This window comes from Scyliorhinus canicula, chromosome 15 (genome assembly GCF_902713615.1).
Source record: "Scyliorhinus canicula chromosome 15, sScyCan1.1, whole genome shotgun sequence".
In the NCBI taxonomy this organism is placed as follows: domain Eukaryota; kingdom Metazoa; phylum Chordata; class Chondrichthyes; order Carcharhiniformes; family Scyliorhinidae; genus Scyliorhinus; species Scyliorhinus canicula.
Window position 1 is genome coordinate 9,663,424 of NC_052160.1, and position 16,706 is coordinate 9,680,129.

Below are 16,706 nucleotides of genomic sequence, written 5' to 3' on the forward strand. Positions count from 1 at the left end.
AGGACAACAGAACAATCCCACCTCTGTTGATTTCTATCTTGAAATATGTCAACGATTTCAGAGATCAAAAATGGGATTACTTGGTCAGCAAAAATGACTATAAGACATGCCCATCAAGTTCCTTCATATGAATATACAGACAAGTGTGTTAAAAACTGGTTCAAACAAGCAGACAGGAGCAGAAGGAAAAAGAAACATCTGAAAAACTGCTGGAAGAGAGCAATGATACCCGCCTGCCTCTCTCTGAAGCCAGAATAAATCCAACAAAGCGCAGACCTGGACCAAGGCAATTCCAGAATTCTACAGGAAACCCAACTAACTTCAGACAGCCACAATGTTCAACAATCTACATCTCAATGATGAACAAAGGACTTAAGTGTATTTTTTTTTTCAAAAAACCTTTTGAGGCACTAACTTTCCTGTTTCTGATATGTGTGTTTCACCATGTCGTCATTTTTTTCCTCCGGTTTAGTAGCTAATAGATGTAATCTTTCTTTAAGAAAATCTGGTTTGATTAGCTTCTTATTTACAAATAAACACTTTTGGGTTGAAAAAGGCATTTCCTGGAACAGGAATTTGAAAAAAAAACCTTTGTTGCTGATTCGAGGCAGATCCAGCTGGTCGGAACACTGTTAACAATTTTCACAAGCTGAAATATTTTCTTGTCTTCTCTGCAAATACTCATGGTACCTCAATTCTCTCCTCAGAATTACTTCCAAACCACAGTCTCAACGTTGAATCAATGTTGTAAGCTTGCTATGACTTTAGTGTCAAAATTATTTGTACAAATTACTGCTTTACATATTTTAGTTATACTCAAAAACTGTTGCACTCGACGTCAAAGATAACATCAGTGTATTTACCACTTACAAGTTTTATTATTCTTCAAATCCACTCACTCATTCAACCCAATACCCCATCGTCAATTCATTTCACTAGGAAGAAAGGAATCACATGGTTTTCCTAAAACTATTTAAAAAACACAGGGAGAGCAGCTGAGATAAATCAGCTCATTTACAAATCAAATTAGAAGAGAATCTAAGTGGAAGTGAAATGCCAACATTCGCAAGCACTGCAATCAAGAACCATCGGAACCCAGGCACTTGCCTGAAGATCACAGAATTGTTGTGGCACAGGAGGCCCCGTCATGTCAGCACCAGCTCTGCGCAGACCAATAAGGACGTGGCCAATATTGAAGGGTTAGGTGCTGATTGTTGGACTACAATAAAAGGGGCTGAAAAGATTGTCTTCCCTAACTGTTTTAAAAAAAAATCTGGCCAGGTCCAAAAACAAAATTAAATTAACAACCAAACGCTTTCCACGATGTCTGACAAGTTAATGGACTGTGCCATAAAGCTCCTAACACTGGGGCTGGTTTAGCACAGTGGGCTAAACAGCTGGCTTCTAATGCAGAACAAGGCCAGCAGCGCGGGTTCAATTCCCCTACTGGCCTCCCCGAACAGGCGCCGAACAAAATGTGGCGACTAGGGGCTTTTCACAGTAACTTCATTGAAGTCTACTTGTGACAATAAGCGATTATTAATATATTAAATGCAGCAATGTAAAACAGAAATAACATCCCAATATAATGTAAGGGAACACATTTTAAAGATAAACCGCCTGATTATTTATTTATTTTTAAATTTAGATTACCCAATTATTTTTTTCCAATTAAGGGGCAATTTAGCGTGGCCAATCCACCTACTCTGCACATTTTTGGGTTGTGGGGGCGAAACCCATGCAGACACGGGGAGAATGTGCAAACTCCACACAGACAGTGACCCAGAGCCGGGATCGAACCTGGGACCTCAGCGCCGCGAGGCGGTTGTGCTAACCACTTGGCCACCTTAGGGGTCGCTTTACCACTCATCTTAGTGTCATCTGCAAACTTGGACACATTTCCCTTGGTCATCAACTCCAAATCATCTATGTAAATTGTGAACAATTGTGGGCCCAACACGGATCCCTGAGAGACACCACTAGCTACTGATTGCCAACCAAAGAAACACCCATTAATCCCCACTCTTTGCTTTCTATTAATTAACCAATCCTCTATCCATGCTATTACTTTACCCTTAATGCCATGCATCTTTATCTTATGCAGCAACCTTTTGTGTGGCACCTTGTCAAAGGCTTTCTGGAAATCCAGATATACCACATCCATTGGCTCCCCGTTATCTACTGCACTGGTAATGTCCTCAAAAAATTCCACTAAATTAGTTAGGCATGACCTGCCCTTTATGAACCCAAGCTGCGTCTGCCCAATGGGACAATTTCTATCCAGATGCCTCGCTATTTCTTCCTTGATAATAGATTCCAGCATCTTCCCTACTACTGAAGTTAAGCTCACTGGCCTATAATTTCCTGCTCTCATCCCACCTCCTTTTTTAAACAGTGGTGTCACGTTTGCTAATTTCCAATCCACCGAGACCACCCCAGAGTCTAGTGAATTTTGGTAAATCATCACTAGTACATCTGCAATTTCCCTAGCCATTTCTTTTAGCACTCTGGGATGCATTCCATCAGGGACAGGAGACTTGTCTATCTTTAGCCCCATTAGCTTGCCCATCACTACCTCCTTAGTGATAACAATCCTCTCAAGGTCCTCACCTGCCATAGCCTCATTTCTATCAGTCGCTGGCATTTTATTTGTGTCTTCCACTGTGAAGACCGACCCAAAAAACCTGTTCAGTTCCTCAGCCAGTTCCTCATCTCCCATTATTAAAACTCCCTTCTCATCCTCTAAAGGACCAATATTTACCTTAGCCACTCTTTTTTGTCTTATATATTTGTAAAAACTTTTACTGTCTGTTTTTATATTCTGAGCAAGTTTACTCTCATACTCTATCTTACTCTTCTTTATAACTTTTTTAGTAGCTTTCTGTTGCCCCCTAAAGATTTCCCAGTCCTCTAGTCTCCCACCAATCTTTGCCACTTTATATGCTTTTTCCTTCAATTTGATACTCTCCCTTATTTCCTTAGATATCCACGGTCGATTTTCCCTCTTTCTACCGTCCTTCCTTTTTGTTGGTATAAACCTTTGCTGAGCACTGTGAAAAATCGCTTGGAAGGTTCTCCACTGTTCCTCAACTGTTCCACCATAAAGTCTTTGCTCCCAGTCTACCTTAGCTAGTTCTTCTCTCATCCCATTGTAATCTCCTTTGTTTAAACACAAAACACTAGTATTTGATTTTACCTTCTCACCCTCCATCTGTATTTTAAATTCCACCATATTGTGATCGCTCCTTCCAAGAGGATCCCTAATTATGAGATCATTAATCAATCCTGTCTCATTACACAGGACAAGATCTAGGACCGCTTGTTCCCTCGTAGGTTCCATTACATACTGTTCTAGGAAACTATCGCGGATACATTTTATAAACTCCTCCTCAAGGTTGCCTTGACCGACCTGGTTAAACCAGTCGACATGTAGATTAAAATCCCCCATGATAACTGCTGTACCATTTCTACATGCATCAGTCATTTCTTTGTTTATTGCCTGCCGCACCATAACGTTACTATTTGGTGGCCGATAGACTACTCCTATCAGTGACTTTTTCGCCTTACTATTCCTGATTTCCACCCAAATGGATTCAACCTTATCCTCCATAGCACCGATGTCATCCTTAAATAACAGAGCAACACCACCTCCCTTACCACCCACTCTGTCCTTCCGAATAGTTTGATACCCTTGGATATTTAACTCCCAGTCGTGACCATCCTTTAACCATGTTTCAGTAATGGCTACTAAATCATAGTCATTCACGATGATTTGTGCCATCAACTCATTTACTTTATTCCGAATACTACGAGCATTCAGGTAAAGTACACAGATGTTGTTTTTTTTTTAACCTCTGTTTTGAATCTTAACATCTCCAGTTTTATTCCTTTTAGTATTACTGGGCCTATTCACTGAGCTCCCCTCAGTCACTATACCTTGTACTGTCGCCCTTTTTGATTTTTGACTATGTCTTCTCTGCCTTGCACTTTTCCTCTTACTTCCTTTTGCTTCTGTCCCCGTTTTACTACCTTCCAACTTCCTGCATCGGTTCCCATCCCCCTAGTTTAAACCCTCCCCAACAGCTCCCCCCCCCAGGACATCGGTTCCAGTCCTGCCCAGGTGCAGACCGTCCGGTTTGTACTGGTCCCACCTCCCCCAGAACCGGTCCCAATGCCCAGGAATTTGAATCCCTCCCTCTTGCACCATCTCTCGAGCCACGCATTCATCCTATCTATCCTGACATTCCTACTCTGACTAGCTCGTGGCACTGGTAGCAATCCTGAGATTACTACCTTTGAGGTCCTACTTTTTAGTTTAACTCCTAACTCCCTGAATTCCGCTTGGAGGACCTCATCCCATTTTTTAACCTATATCTTTGGTGCCTATGTGCACCACGACAGCTGGCTGTTCACCCTACCCCCCCCCCCCCCCCCCCAAGAATGTCCTGCAGTCGCTCCGAGATATCCTTGACCCTTGCACCAGGGAGGCAACATACCATCCCGGAGTCTCGATTGCGTCCACAGAACCGCCTGTCTATTCCCCTCACGATCGAGTCCCCTATCACTATAGCCCTGCCATTTTTCTTCCTGCCCTGCTGTGCAGCAGAGCCAGCAACTGAACACACTTCTTGCACGTGAAGGAGCCAGGGACAGTGGACGTGTCCCTGAGCTCCCACATCGCACACGAGGAGCATGATGCGTGCCTTGCCCCCCATCCAGTGTGCTTGCCCCCCCCACCCCCTCCTCCAGTGTCCTTGCCCCCCCCACCCCCTCCTCCAGTGTCCTTGCCCCCCCACCCCCTCCTCCAGTGTCCTTTCCCCCCCCACCCCCTCCTCCAGTGTCCTTGCCCCCCCCCACCCCCTCCTCCAGTGTCCTTGCCCCCCCCACCCCCTCCTCCAGTGTCCTTGCCCCCCCCCACCCCCTCCTCCAGTGTCCTTGCCCCCCCTCCCCCTCCTCCAGTGTCCTTGCCCCCCCCCCCCCCCTCCTCCAGTGTCCTTGCCCCCCCCCACCCCCTCCTCCAGTGTCCTTGCCCCCCCCCACCCCCTCCTCCAGTGTCCTTGCCCCCCCCCCCCCCTCCTCCAGTGTCCTTGCCCCCCCCCACCCCCTCCTCCAGTGTCCTTGCCCCCCCCCACCCCCTCCTCCAGTGTCCTTGCCCCCCATCCCCTCCTCCAGTGTCCTTGCCCCCCCCATCCCCTCCTCCGTGTCCTTGCCCCCCCCACACCCCTCCTCCAGTGTCCTTGCCCCCCCCCCCCCCCCCTCCAGTGTCCTTGCCCCCCCCCCCCCCCCCTCCAGTGTCCTTGCCCCCCCCCCCCCCTCCTCCAGTGTCCTTGCCCCCCCCACCCCCCTCCTCCAGTGTCCTTGCCCCCCCCACCCCCTCCTCCAGTGTCCTTGCCCCCCCCACCCCCTCCTCCAGTGTCCTTGCCCCGCCCCACCCTCCTCCAGTGTCCTTGCCCCCCCACCCCCTCCTCCAGTGTCCTTGCCCCCCCACCCCCTCCTCCAGTGTCCTTGCCCCCCCCACCCTCCTCCAGTGTCCTTGCCCCCCCCACCCCCCTCCTCCAGTGTCCTTGCCCTCCCCACCTCGTGTCCTTGCCCCCCCACCCCACCTCCTCCAGTGTCCCTTGCCCCCCCCCCCCCCCCTCCTCCAGTGTCCTTGCCCCCCCACCCCCTCCTCCAGTGTCCTTGCCCCCCACCCCCTCCTCCAGTGTCCTTGCCCCCCCCCACCCCCACCCCCAGTGTCCTTGCCCCCCCCCCACCCCCTCCTCCAGTGTCCTTGCCCCCCCCTCCCCTCCTCCAGTGTCCTTGCCCCCCCCACCCCTCCTCCAGTGTCCTTGCCCCCCACCCCCTCCTCCAGTGTCCTTGCCCCCCCCCCACCCCACCCCCAGTGTCCTTGCCCCCCCCCCTCCTCCAGTGTCCTTGCCCCCCCCACCCCCAGTGTCCTTGCCCCCCCCACCCCCTCCTCCATTGTCCTTGCCCCCCCCACCCCCTCCTCCAGTGTCCTTGCCCCCCCACCCCCTCCTCCAGTGTCCTTGCCCCCCCCCACCCCCTCCTCCAGTGTCCTTGCTCCCCCCACCCCCTCCTCCAGTGTCCTTGCCCCCCACCCCCTCCTCCAGTGTCCTTGCCCCCCACCCCCTCCTCCAGTGTCCTTGCCCCCCCTCCTCCAGTGTCCTTGCCCCCCTCCTCCATTGTCCTTGCCCCCCCCTCCTCCAGTGTCCTTGCCCCCCCCCCACCCCCTCCTCCTCCAGTGTCCTTGCCCCCCCCCCCCCCCCTCCTCCAGTGTCCTTGCCCCCCCCCACCCCCTCCTCCAGTGTCCTTGCCCCCCCCCCACCCCCTCCTCCAGCGTCCTTGCCCCCCCCCACCCCCTCCTCCAGTGTCCTTGCCCCCCCCCCTCCAGTGTCCTTGCCCCCCCACCCCTCCTCCAGTGTCCTTGCCCCCCCACCCCCTCCTCCAGTGTCCTTGCCCCCCCCCCCCCCTCCTCCAGTGTCCTTGCCCCCCCAACCCCCTCCTCCAGTGTCCTTGCCCCCCCCTCCAGTGTCCTTGCCCCCCCCACCCCCTCCTCCAGTGTCCTTGCCCCCCCCCCCCCCTCCTCCAGTGTCCTTGCCCCCCCCACCCCCTCCTCCAATGTCCTTGCCCCCCCCCCTCCAGTGTCCCTTGCCCCCCCCACCCCCTCCTCCAGTGTCCTTGCCCCCCCCACCCCCTCCTCCAGTGTCCTTGCCCCCCCACCCCCTCCTCCAGTGTCCTTGCCCCCCCCACCCCCTCCTCCAGTGTCCTTGCCCCCCCCACCCCCCCCTCCAGTGTCCTTGCCCCCCCCCTCCAGTGTCCTTGCCCCCCCCCCCCCCCCTCCTCCAGTGTCCTTGCCCCCCCCACCCCCTCCTCCAGTGTCCTTGCCCCCCCCCTCCTCCAGTGTCCTTGCCCCCCCCCACCCCCTCCTCCAGTGTCCTTGCCCCCCCCCCACCCCCTCCTCCAGTGTCCTTGCCCCCCCACCCCCTCCTCCAGTGTCCTTGCCCCCCCTCCCCCTCCTCCATTGTCCTTGCCCCCCCCCCACCCCCTCCTCCAGTGTCCTTGCCCCCCCCCCCACCCCCTCCTCCAGTGTCCTTGCCCCCCACCCCCTCCTCCAGTGTCCTTGCCCCCCCCACCCCCACCCCCAGTGTCCTTGCCCCTCCCACCCCCTCCTCCAGTGTCCTTGCCCCCCCCACCCCCTCCTCCAGTGTCCTTGCCCCCCACCCCCTCCTCCAGTGTCCTTGCCCCCCCTCCTCCAGTGTCCTTGCCCCCCTCCTCCAGTGTCCTTGCCCCCCCTCCTCCAGTGTCCTTGCCCCCCCCCCCACCCCCTCCTCCAGTGTCCTTGCCCCCCCCCCACCCCCTCCTCCAGTGTCCTTGCCCCCCCCCACCCCCTCCTCCAGTGTCCTTGCCCCCCCCCCACCCCCTCCTCCAGCGTCCTTGCCCCCCCCACCCCCTCCTCCAGTGTCCTTGCCCCCCCCTCCAGTGTCCTTGCCCCCCCCCACCCCCTCCTCCAGTGTCCTTGCCCCCCCCACCCCCTCCTCCAGTGTCCTTGCCCCCCCCACCCCCTCCTCCAGTGTCCCTTGCCCCCCCAACCCCCTCCTCCAGTGTCCTTGCCCCCCCCTCCAGTGTCCTTGCCCCCCCACCCCCTCCTCCAGTGTCCTTGCCCCCCCCCACCCCCTCCTCCAGTGTCCTTGCCCCCCACCCCCTCCTCCAGTGTCCTTGCCCCCCCCACCTCCAGTGTCCTTGCCCCCCCCACCCCCTCCTCCAGTGTCCTTGCCCCCCCCCACCCCCCTCCTCCAGTGTCCTTGCCCCCCCACCCCCTCCTCCAGTGTCCTTGCCCCCCCCACCCCTCCTCCAGTGTCCTTGCCCCCCCCACCCCCTCCTCCAGTGTCCTTGCCCCCCCCCTCCAGTGTCCTTGCCCCCCCCCCCCCCCCTCCTCCCGTGTCCTTGCCCCCCCCCACCCCCTCCTCCAGTGTCCTTGCCCCCCCCCCCCCCCTCCTCCAGTGTCCTTGCCCCCCCCCCACCCCCTCCTCCAGTGTCCTTGCCCCCCCCCCACCCCCTCCTCCAGTGTCCTTGCCCCCCCACCCCCCTCCTCCAGTGTCCTTGCCCCCCCACCCCCTCCTCCATGTGTCCTTGCCCCCACCCCACCCCCTCCTCCAGTGTCCTTGCCCCCCCCACCCCCTCCTCCAGTGTCCTTGCCCCCACCCCCTCCTCCAGTGTCCCTTGCCCCCCCCCACCCCCACCCCCAGTGTCCTTGCCCCTCCCACCCCCTCCTCCAGCGTCCTTGCCCCCCACCCCCTCCTCCAGTGTCCTTGCCCCCCCCTCCTCCAGTGTCCTTGCCCCCCCCTCCTCCAGTGTCCTTGCCCCCCCACCCCCTCCTCCAGTGTCCTTGCCCCCCCCCCTCCAGTGTCCTTGCCCCCCCCACCCCCTCCTCCAGTGTCCCTTGGCCCCCCCCCACCCCCTCCTCCAGTGTCCTTGCCCCCCCACCCCCTCCTCCAGTGTCCTTGCCCCCCCCACCCCCCTCCTCCAGTGTCCTTGCCCCCCCCCCACCCCCTCCTCCAGTGTCCTTGCCCCCCCCCACCCCCTCCTCCAGTGTCCTTGCCCCCCCCCACCCCCTCCTCCAGTGTCCTTGCCCCCCCCACCCCTCCTCCAGTGTCCTTGCCCCCCCCCACCCCCTCCTCCAGTGTCCTTGCCCCCCCCACCCCCTCCTCCAGTGTCCTTGCCCCCCCCACCCCCTCCTCCAGTGTCCTTGCCCCCCCCCACCCCCTCCTCCAGTGTCCCTTGCCCCCCCCCACCCCCTCCTCCAGTGTCCTTGCCCCCCCCACCCCTCCTCCAGTGTCCTTGCCCCCCCACCCCCTCCTCCAGTGTCCTTGCCCCCCCCCCACCCCCTCCTCCAGTGTCCTTGCCCCCCCCCACCCCCTCCTCCAGTGTCCTTGCCCCCCCACCCCCTCCTCCAGTGTCCTTGCCCCCCCCACCCCCTCCTCCAGTGTCCTTGCCCCCCCCACCCCCTCCTCCAGTGTCCTTGCCCCCCCCACCCCCTCCTCCAGTGTCCTTGCCCCCCCCACCCCCTCCTCCAGTGTCCTTGCCCCCCCCCCCCCCTCCTCCAGTGTCCTTGCCCCCCCCACCCCCTCCTCCAGTGTCCTTGCCCCCCCCCCACCCCCTCCTCCAGTGTCCTTGCCCCCCCCACCCCCTCCTCCAGTGTCCTTGCCCCCCCATCTCCAGTGTCCTTGCCCCCCCTCCTCCAGTGTCCTTGCCCCCCCTCCTCCAGTGTCCTTGCCCCCCCTCCTCCAGTGTCCTTGCCCCCCCTCCTCCAGTGTCCTTGCCCCCCCTCCTCCAGTGTCCTTGCCCCCCCTCCTCCAGTGTCCTTGCCCCCCCTCCTCCAGTGTCCTTGCCCCCCCTCCTCCAGTGTCCTTGCCCCCCCCAACTCCTCCTCCAGTGTCCTTGCCCCCCCCACCCCCTCCTCCAGTGTGGGGGGTGGGGTCTCGCCACGGTGTCGCCCATCCGTCCCGGTGCCGCACTCACCAACACCGCTCTCTCCGTCTCACTGGCCGCCGCTGCCGCCATCCCGCTCAGTGGAGGGCAGGAGCGCGGCTTCCGGTGTCCGCCGGCAAATCAGTCCGCCGCTTCCGGCAGTGCCGCGATATGGTCAAGATATACAGTATTCATAATGAAGTGTTGAAACTTACATCCCCACATTTTAAACTACAACTGGCTCAGTAACACATCCCTTTAGCCGTGGTCAAATACTCCCTCCACTCTGGACCTCAAGTGAATGCCTCCTCTGAATCCCCCCAGATGATTGTCATATGAGTTTCCAAACTCTACTCCCCAAAAACCACCAAAACCTTTGTTCACAATACTGCTTTCCATTCGTGGTTTGCCTTTTGTAATCCAGTCCAACTTTTCTAAATGACAGTTTTAAAACAAACTTCCAAAGTGAATCCTGTTCAGGATTTTAAACCATTCCCATCTTGACTGCTGACAATTTATTTTACTCTCTATTGCCATACAATATGGGGAGTGGTTTGCAAAGTTGCTTCACAGCTCCAAATCCCAGCTTGTGTCATTGTCTGTGTGGAGACTGCACCTTCTCCCCGTGTGGGAGTGGCAGTCCAAAGATGTGCAGGTTAGGTGGATTGGCCATTCTAAATTGCCCTTAGTGTCCAAAAAGGTTAGGTTGGGTTACGGGGATAGGATGGTGTGCTCATTTCAAGTGACGGTGCAAACTCGATGGGCTGAATGGCCTCCTTCTGCACTGTAAATTCTATGAATATTAAAATGGCAAACATTTATTAAAATGGCATCAAACATTTAATTTACCTCTGAAGTCCGCTGTCCAACTTTAAATCTGGTTCCCAGAATTATCAAAAAACCCTTTATTTCCTGTTCTCTTAACTCGTCGTCAGATTTTCTTTCTGCCCCAATTCCCTGGACCGTAACGTGTTCCTTCAGAAACCTGCATCATTGCAACTCCCTTGTCCTGTCCAGCTTCTCCTGGCAGATCCGAGATGTGAACTCCCTGGTGTCCTGTGTCCAACTGCAGCATATCCAGCTAAAACTTTAAAAATAAAATTCCCCTTTCCTAAGCAACACCCACATGCTTGCGTCTTTTATTTATTCTTCACACCATAGCCCTCCTGAAGCACAACGGAAACAGTTGAGCATGAACCAACCCCACACATGCAAACCCCTTTGTCCAGCATAAATCTAACTACAGGTTTTCACTTTCCAGGCACAGAAACATTAAACACACTTAAAACTATACCTTATTTCTAATGTCTAACAATTCAAATATAAATTTCTTAAAACTACCTTGTGTTCCTAATAACAAGAAACTATTTTTAAATCTCAGCTTGCACACTACTAAATAAAATGCAGAGACAACTATAAACCAATTTCCTGAACAATAACAGCATTTATTGACCAAGCTTGACTCAACTTAATACATTAAAAAAAATATTCACTACACTTCCAAATACTCATTTGACAAGTTGTATACAATTTTGTACATAACAAAATAATCGTTATGGATCAATAAAAATAGTAGCCAATTTCTGCAATATTGATCTTAAGATGAAATATCATAAGGCATATAAAAATGCAATGACAGGATATTGTGTACTTTGGATGCAATTTTAAATTCAGGCTACATGGAAGAAAAAAGTACAATAAATTCACAAAAAAATACCACAGCAGTTTGTGTACACAAGTGTGCTTTACAGGATTCAGGTTCTATCTGTAGTTGTTTACTCAAGACTTTTGCACAAAGTTAGCCAGTGCTAATATTACAAATTAACTGGTATTTTTCTCGAGGGCGAAACTCCAGATCTGTAATAAGCTTGATATCAATCCTACCTGATAAAATGTTAACTGAACATGGATGGGATGGCATTACTATACTTTGTGTGTGTTGGGGGAAGGGGTAATTTTGCAGTGGAAGGAGCATGTACAGGTAGATTTTCTTGATGATTAGTACAATAGTACAGTCAATTTTTGTGAAAGTATAGCACTAAATATGCACCATTCTCGATCACAGATACAGGCCACGCTGTGCATTGCAAGGCAATGGTTTAATAACTCAAGCAAACAAACCTTTGATGCAAAGTGGAAGCACAGTAATGGTTACATGCAAGAGAATTATCCAGGAATGAATTAAATCAATTAAAGTCTCCTTGGAAAAGTTAAAGCTACAACACATAGGAAGATGTAGTAAAATGCTGTTAGTGGTTGTAAGCCAACATTTGTGATGCATCTTGAAATTGGGTTCTTTTGTTTCTGAAATACCATTTACAGAGGTGACATCCCCAGAAATCTTACAAAAAAGTAGTTCTAGTCACAGGAACATCGAATACAGAGATGTACAGTTGCCGCATGGTCCTCAGCATTTAACAGTAAAGCTTGAACGAAAGAGCTGGTGTACTGCTCCTTGGTGAACAGTGCCATAAATCCAGTTTTCTTCACTTGAGGTTCCATAATGATCTTACAGGACAAGCAAGCTGAAGACGTTTCTGCAGTTTAGATACTTGGTGAGACTGTTTAGCAACATTCCCAAAACTGCTAATTCTGGAAACGAGTTAAGCATAGTCCTTCATGTGCACCATCCGCCCAACCTTTGCATCCAATACATTTATCTTGAGGGTTTCCAAGTTTGATAAAGGTGACGGTAATCTGAACCTTAAGTGAAGAGTTCTGAAGAGGCCATCTGTACATTTTATTTCCGACTAGAACCACAGCAAATAGGTTCCATTCTCACTGGATTCGAGGGCAGACTAACTTCAGAGCATGCAAGATACAGAGCTCACACAAAGGCAAAGTTTGATGGCAGCTGATAATTCTGTAAATTATTTCACAGACAGGAATAGCAAACAATAGTAATACAGGCAGAGCCTCAGGGGGCTGCTGACAATCGGGGTGTGCATGCATTTTAGATTAACTTTTGATTTTAGTGTCCCTTGTTCAAGTCAGAAATCCAAGGGCTAATCCCGGTCAAATTTGGCCACTCTTACATATTTATCAAAACCGGCTTAATGGAATTTGACCCATCTTTTTGTCCAATGGGTGGTCACGTTAAACACCTGACCATCATGCTTTGGTGTTGACAAAAGTGATCACATGCCTCACAAAGTAAAGTGAACAAGATTTACATTGCACACCCACTCCATGCAACAACAGGGTGTCAGTAAAGCAAGAACAATTAAAAGTGACGGGAGCCACGTCCAATTTACATTCCCAAGTTGGATCTACATCTGTGTATAATCAGCGCAAAGACCCACAAAGAGCACGGGCCTCGAACATATCCGGCAGGTTTGCATAATTTTTATTTTTAAATAAATGTGTGGGCAAATGAAACAAATACTTCAAACCAAGGAAGGTAAATAAATACAAATTTAAAGAAAAACCTATAATTATAGGTTAAGTACAATCATGCACAGAATACAGAAATTGTATAAATGGTGTAATGTACAGTATGACATTGGGAGCAAGTTTCGCACAGAAAAAGAAATTTACTCAGAAGTCCCTCCAGCATTTATTGCTGGTTTAATACTGCAACATTCTGATTGGGTCCCAAAACATTTTTTTGGAATCGAGAAAAAGAAAAACAGAGGTCCGTCTGATCAGAACAATCAACAATAACCCGGTTGAGTACAAAAACAAAGGAGCAACTTTTCTTTTAAAAGTAGGCAGCAGATAAATTTCCTTTCGGAAAAAGTTTTTAAAGTTACAAAGATCGTTACGGGGTTTTTAAACTCCCAAAGCAGGAGGTCTCTGCACACAAGATACATGTTAGTAATAACTGGACTTGTTCAGGAAGTATGCAGTCTTTACAGTGCCATGTGTATTTCTTCCCCCCCCCCCATTATCTGCCCCAATAAATCCTTTTTCCTCCAGTGCAAACCACACAGGAAACATAAAGCAGGACAGCAGTTCAGTAAAATGTTTCATTTTGTACAGAAGAACAATACCAGACACATGTAGTTATATAACGCAACCCACACTGGCATCACCAAGATAACCAGAGTATAAAACGTACTGCAATATCACCACAGCACAGGCCTTAAATTGTTTGTGTGCCCCACTATTCTCAGCAGTACTCGAGAGATTTCTTCATGTACTTTTGTTACTGATGACTTGGTGCTATAATACTGTGTCTGGTGACTGACAGTCCCAGAACTGGGTTTGTATCAGCAGTTACCACATCAGGAGGTACATAAAGCCAGTAAAACCAGCTATTAAGGGTTAACACTAGCATACACCTTTTTTCAACAACCCATCTTCCAATAACTTCTTAACCACCATCCAAACAAAACTACAACCAAAAGAAAAGCAGCAGCTGGTCAGCACATGCTTATTTCACAGTCTCAGAGGTGCCACTTGCCAGTGTATTAATGACATCTGGCTGGATATGGACCCATTATCATTCTCAGGCACCAGAGGAATCAACGTACAATGGCCAGTGTGGCAGATTAGAGTAGTAACTGATAATGGAAACATAAAAACCAAAATAAATGGCCCCGAATTTAAAAGGAAACAATTAAAACATTGTTGTGGTCACTGGTTGCAGGCCAGGTATACTGCAGACATATCATTTTCAGACTGGTCCAATGCCTTCGCTTTCTTGAACACCTATATAAAAAAAAAAATCAGAGAAGTTTGATACCGGTGTCAACATTGAACAGAACATAAATTGCAAAGCACGGGAAGACGATTTGGGAAAGGCACTAAGGGTGGATGGAGAAATCGAGAGGAATCACCCTGTTTCCACAAATCCGATTAATCAGTTCCAAAATTGAAGGAATGCCAGATATGAATTTTAAAATGTGTTAACTCAAAAAGGATTAACACAGGAAAATCAAGAATTCATGTTACCCCCATTAATTTTTAATGTAGCGATGTGACTTCCAATTACTATACACCTAATAAAATTCCCGTCCTAAAACCTGCCTCAGACCTGTATTACTGATGTTCTGACTCGCTAGGAGGTTAAACATCAGCATTCTCAGACGCCTGCAGGTGGGCATTAGGAGAAAATGATTTTTAAAATTACATTAATGAAATTATAATTTAAGTAATAAAAACAGAGCAGGTGGGGTCAACCTTAGAAGATTTTACCTCCTGGGGCTGCAGGCTTTCTGGGCGGTTTCCACAACACACCTCCACCCACCACGCCTTTGCAAGTGCTTTGCAACTCGAAAAGCCAGAGTAGGGAAAACCTAAAAACTTTCCCGTCTCCTTAAAGGAGAGTTTTTAAAAAAAACTTGGCTTAATTGTTTTCCTAACTTCTCAAAGTGCTTAGGTTTAAAATCAAGATATTCAAAAGAATTAAAGGTTTGATTTGCTCATGTGTATTTGTCCAGAGTAAAAGTACCTAATTGTTTTAGTCTCACTTAAGAAGCAAAAGGCTGACAATTACAGTCATTCAAGCAGATTTATTATTGCTAGCTATTTCATATTTCAGTATTCCCACTGCAAAGTTTTGGAATGGTAACAGGAGTATAGTTCAAAGTTAGATTTATTTCCTAATTATTGATATAACTAATCTTAGTCTGATCGGCCATTTCAAATATCACACCATTTTATGATGTAATCATTGTAGTTGACAACACTGCCATCTTCAGTCACTTTCCGGTTGATTATTTTTTCCACCTCTAACTTTCTTTCTATGCTCACGGTGCCTCTTAACCAACAGAAAATCTAATGTAACATTCAAAGCTGTTGTGGATACGATAGTGGAGGACCACCAGTCCTGTCAGAATGTGCTGCAACACGGGTTGATTTGGGCTCTCAACTCTTTCAATGACCAAAATCAGCAATAAACCAAATGAAGAATGAGAAAACCGTGGGAGAATTTTTACACAGCACAATAATTGAACTTGAACTATGAACACAGAATTGACAAGCAACCAAACGTGCTTTCAAATTCTACAACAGTAATCCTTAAATAGGATTAAAACACTTTGCCTTGTGTAGTCAGTTTAACTGCCAACCTAATGTTTAAGAAATACATTTTATCATAAAACTCAAGTCTAACATATAGATTAAAATTTGAAAGATGAAGCAAAAACAAAGATGAACAAGGCTAGATTGAGTAGAAGGGGAGAGATATTTAACATATATTACCTATACCATATATATTTGTAGAGAGAGAGAGAGAGAGAGAGACTTTCTAAAACTGCAATTAGGACAGCAAAAAGCTGTAGTACGTTCCACTACTGACTGACATACACCGTTCCCAGTTTGCACATTAATTCCCCCATCAATCAGGAACCTCTCAGAATGCTGTGCTTTCTGAACAGTTCAACAGATCAGGACCACAATGTGGGGAAAAGCACAGGTGCCTAATGTCATCCCCACTGATACATGGAGCTAATCCAATGTTATTGATTTTAAAACGTGATTTAAGAAGCATTAAGGGCATAACACATTCAACTTACTTCATTGGCCGCAGCAGCCATTGGAGTTGAATGATTGATAGAATCACCCATAGCAATGGCTAACCGGAGGTCCTTTTGTATGTGTTTCAACAAGAAGTCGGGCTTGAAGCTTCCCTGTAAAATATCTGATAATGAGAGAATCACTAGTGGATAAAAGGTTAATGGGTTTGCTGGTCATTTGTTATGACATATCTTACAACATAGCTATAGCAAAAATCTAAAGGACATCAAATTAAGAGTACAACTTTATGTTGAGCAAGATTAAAATTCTGTAAAAATGTAAGTGTACTGGCCAGTTTAAAAGAATACTGGATGCGTTATGCAAGCAGCCAACTTTCAGATCCCTCTTCAGTCTTACAGCCAACCAAAAATCTTGCTGAGCTTGTGGCATATCTGTGTAATATTCCATAGTAACATCCCCTATTTGCATCTGGATTTTGAACTGGAAATTAATTTGTTTCTACTAATCTGGAATTAATTAACTATATTTTAGACAATCAGAATCCGCTGCATTAACCAATTCCACCCAAAGGAACTAGAAAAGTTATTTACTTTGGCACTTTTGGTCCAAGAAAGCACTTGCCAAAGGTCCCTGACTCAGGATGTAAAGCAATACTTCTTGCGATTGGCTGGCTCTCTTAGCCAATGTGAATCCTTCAGCAACAGAAGCCATGAAACTGCCAAGGATCATGTTTGCAATCAGCATCATCTTCGACGCATTGCCCACCTCACCTGAAAAGAGAACAATAATTTAAGCTTGCCCATTATGTGTTTCAC

The 16,706-nt window shown here is 49.9% G+C and overlaps 2 protein-coding genes across 4 annotated transcripts in view; both read right to left on the bottom strand.

The window, feature by feature from the left end:
- rogdi (rogdi atypical leucine zipper) overlaps positions 1-9,663 on the bottom strand; it is a 43,749-nt gene extending 34,086 nt beyond the window's left edge. The window contains exon 1 of the mRNA XM_038819928.1: positions 9,520-9,663. Coding sequence (XP_038675856.1) covers positions 9,520-9,561 — 42 coding nt within the window. The 5' untranslated portion in view covers positions 9,562-9,663. The remainder of the gene's footprint in view (positions 1-9,519) is intronic.
- A 1,226-nt stretch (positions 9,664-10,889) lies between these two features.
- glyr1 (glyoxylate reductase 1 homolog (Arabidopsis)) overlaps positions 10,890-16,706 on the bottom strand; it is a 43,050-nt gene continuing 37,233 nt past the window's right edge. For all 3 annotated transcript variants that reach the window (XM_038819373.1, XM_038819372.1, XM_038819371.1), the window contains 3 exons: positions 16,482-16,661; positions 15,930-16,054; positions 10,890-14,121 (listed from right to left, as the gene is read on the bottom strand). In XM_038819373.1, coding sequence (XP_038675301.1) covers positions 14,047-14,121; positions 15,930-16,054; positions 16,482-16,661 — 380 coding nt within the window. In that variant the 3' untranslated portion in view covers positions 10,890-14,046. The remainder of the gene's footprint in view (positions 14,122-15,929; positions 16,055-16,481; positions 16,662-16,706) is intronic.